General features: G+C 42.5%; 1 protein-coding gene across 1 annotated transcript; it reads left to right on the forward strand.

Moving 5' to 3' along the window:
- The first annotated feature begins 1,026 nt into the window (after positions 1-1,026).
- LOC113826032 (carbohydrate sulfotransferase 5-like) lies at positions 1,027-2,607 on the forward strand. The gene is made up of 2 exons (XM_027378894.2): positions 1,027-1,760; positions 2,157-2,607. The coding sequence occupies exons 1-2, from the start codon at positions 1,048-1,050 to the stop codon at positions 2,491-2,493; spliced, it is 1,050 nt and encodes a 349-aa protein (XP_027234695.2). The 5' UTR covers positions 1,027-1,047; the 3' UTR covers positions 2,494-2,607.
- The last annotated feature ends 733 nt before the right edge of the window (positions 2,608-3,340 follow it).

Consider the following 3,340-nt stretch of genomic DNA (forward strand, 5'->3'; position numbering starts at 1 on the left):
TGAATCGGTTTTGGAGCATCAAATGGGATGGGGAATCTGAGCCTCTGTTGCCCCCACAAGAACAAATTTAGTTAATCACTATATATATATATATATATATATATATATATATAAATATATATATATATATAAATGTGTATATATATGAATAGATATGTACATGTATTATATTTATATATATATATATATATATATATATATATATATATATATATATATATATATATATATAAATAATGTCTATGGATGCTAGTAAGCGCCTAGTTGCTCACTCCTTTTGAGTGGGTCGTTGTACGAGTGGTAGAGCGGCCGTCTCGCATTCACGTGCATTAATGGCGAGGGATCGAATCCCGATCGGAGAGGTTATAATGTTCATGATAAAAGTGCGGTATTGCATTATTCCATCTTTCATAGAATGCACCTCAGGTTATCTGATTTGTGATTTGTCCTGCTCTGTCCATAAATACCGAGTGCCCACGGGGAGTGAGTGTGAAACTTCGCTATCCTTACTCATGTATGAGTAGGTAGGTAATGTCTATGGATGCTAGTAAGCGCCTAGTTGCTCACTCCTTTTGAGTGGGTCGTTGTACGAGTGGTAGAGCGGCCGTCTTGCATTCACGTGCATTGGCGGCGAGGGATCGAATCCCGATCGGAGAGGTTATAATGTTCATATTTATATATATACATATATATATATATATATATATATATATATATATATATATATATATATATATATGTATATGTATATATATATATATACATATATATATATATATATATATATATATATATATATATATATATATATATATATATATGCATGTATTCACACAGACCTATGCATTTCCGTAGAGTTCACAGAAACATATATCTCTTACTTTCCTCAAACGAGTGTGACGAGGAAGCGGCAAAGGGCCGTGGCCGAGTTACACACAGGAAAAAGTGCCAAAAATCAAGGGGAAAACCGGCCCGAATTCGTTCTTCCTCCCAACCTTTTCCTCCTGCTCTGCCTCCCGAGGACAAGGCTCGAGGACTCCTGCGACGATGGTGCTGCGGAAGGTCTGTTTAAGGTTTAGTTTTGTTGTGATTTTCTCGTGCTTCGTGTATTCGACTCTGCTGGTGCTGCAGTGGCGTTCGCCACCAAGGATATTCGACGTCCATCTTGGAGGACGAGCCAAGCACGCCCCGCCGAAGGGAGTGGTGCTCCTGACGCAGATGCGCTCGGGTTCCTCCTTCACGGGCGTCCTTCTAACGGCGGCGGAGACAACGTTTTACTCCGAGGAGCCCGTGAGAGATTTCTTGCACTTCTCTCCGTCCAGCCCCGAGGACGTGGCCGCGGCTGTGCAACTCCTGCGGGACGTCCTGCGCTGCCGGTTCGTCGCGCGCCCCGACTACTACAAGAAACGCCTCATGCTGAGTCATTACCACGACGTGGACACGCTCAGCCTGTGCTCGTTCTCCGAAGAGCTGTGCATGGCGCCGCTCACCACCCAGACGATGTGCCTCGCCGCCCACGTCCGCCTGGCGAGGGTCGTGGTGCTGGATCTGGAGAGCGCGGCGCCCGTCTTCCAGGACTCCGACCTCGACACCCACGCCATCCACTTAGTGAGGGATCCGCGCGGCGTCCTGTCCTCCAGGGGGAAGCTGAGCAAGTTCGGCTATTTCGCAGGAGACGACCTCAGTGCCAGCTCCCTCTGCGACAGGTACCGGAAGGACCTGAGAGGAGCGGCCGCCGTGAAGGCCTCAGCCCCGCACAGGTGACGCTCGTTCATTTTTTTCTGTCTCTGGCCCTTTGCATGTTTCCTTATATTCAAATGTTCACATCCATCTTGGGTGTTTACACTGTGAAAACAGGGTGTTAAATGTGATATGTTTTAAAAAGTCGCGAAAATTTTTTAATACAATACATTATAACATAGTATCACCAAATTTAATATAGCGATCTTTAAACTAAACAAACAAATATTCAACATGATGCAGTGACTTCATACTCCAAGTTAATATAAGCACAGACACGCAGGTTCATGTCATTTATGATAGGAGACTTCACTTCGAAAACCACAGACCCTGATGAAATGACACGAAAGGAAAAGACACACCCAGACACTCATCATACACTCTTCATATGACCAAAGTTCCCCCCCGCTCGCCAGATACACTTTCCTGAGGTACGAGGACCTGAGCCTCAACACGACCCTCGAGCTCCGCCGTCTGTACGACCTCCTCGGCCTCTCCTACACAGCCAGAGTCGCTGCCAAGGTCGCCTACATCACCCTGGGCATGGCCGACGACCTCTCCCACAGCTACGGCACCACCAGGGACTCCAAGGCGACGGTCTTCCGCTGGCGAAGTCGTCTCTCTTTTGCCGAGGTGAAGGAGATACAGGACGCGTGTGTAGACGTCCTGGAGGCGTATGGCTACAGGGTCTTCGCCTCGAAAGAGGAGTACGAGGACCAGGCTCTCGGGGTCTTGGTTCCTGCCAAGTCCTGAAGGAAAAGTCCGAGGTGGTTTTAATCGTTGTTGATATAAAGTTTTTCACTGCATAGCTAGCGGGGGAGAGAGAGAAAGAGGGGGGAGAGGAAGAGAGAGAAATACAGGGAGAGGGAGAGGGTGGGGGGAAATGGATAGATGAAGAGACAGAGAGAGAACAGAGAGGGAGGGAGATGAATAAATGGAAAGCTATCTATCCGTTTATATCTATCTATATCTATCTATCTATCTATCTATCTATCTATATATATATATATATATATATATATATATATATATATATATATATATATATGCATATGTTTATACCTATATATGTGTGTATATATATACATATATATACACATATATGAATATATATATATACATATATATATATATATATATATATATATATATATATATATATATAGAGAGAGAGAGAGAGAGAGAGAGAGAGAGAGAGAGAGAGAGAGAGAGAGAGAGAGAGAGAGAGAGAGAAAGAGAGAGTTAAAGCGATTGAAACAAGTGAGAAAAAAAGAGTGAGAGAGACACACACAGATAGAAATTATTCCTATACCTCAGATAAAATTTGTATATATATTTTCCCCTTTTTTCTGAGACAACGATGTCCCATTGTAAGTACAGTTTAAAAAATCATATTCTGTTCTCATTTCCATATATTACTCCTTTCATTTTCTCTATTTCACACGAGAGTACAAATAGCATTTTCCAAATCATACTTCATTATCCGTAATGAATGTAAACAGATATATGTAAGATATTCAATAAAAGATAAAAACTGACCTGGTTTATTAATCTATAAAAAAACGAAAAAATCCTTAAATTTTCCTCAAAATACTTTTAT

The sequence above is a fragment of the Penaeus vannamei genome, chromosome 38 (genome assembly GCF_042767895.1).
Source record: "Penaeus vannamei isolate JL-2024 chromosome 38, ASM4276789v1, whole genome shotgun sequence".
Taxonomy (NCBI): domain Eukaryota; kingdom Metazoa; phylum Arthropoda; class Malacostraca; order Decapoda; family Penaeidae; genus Penaeus; species Penaeus vannamei.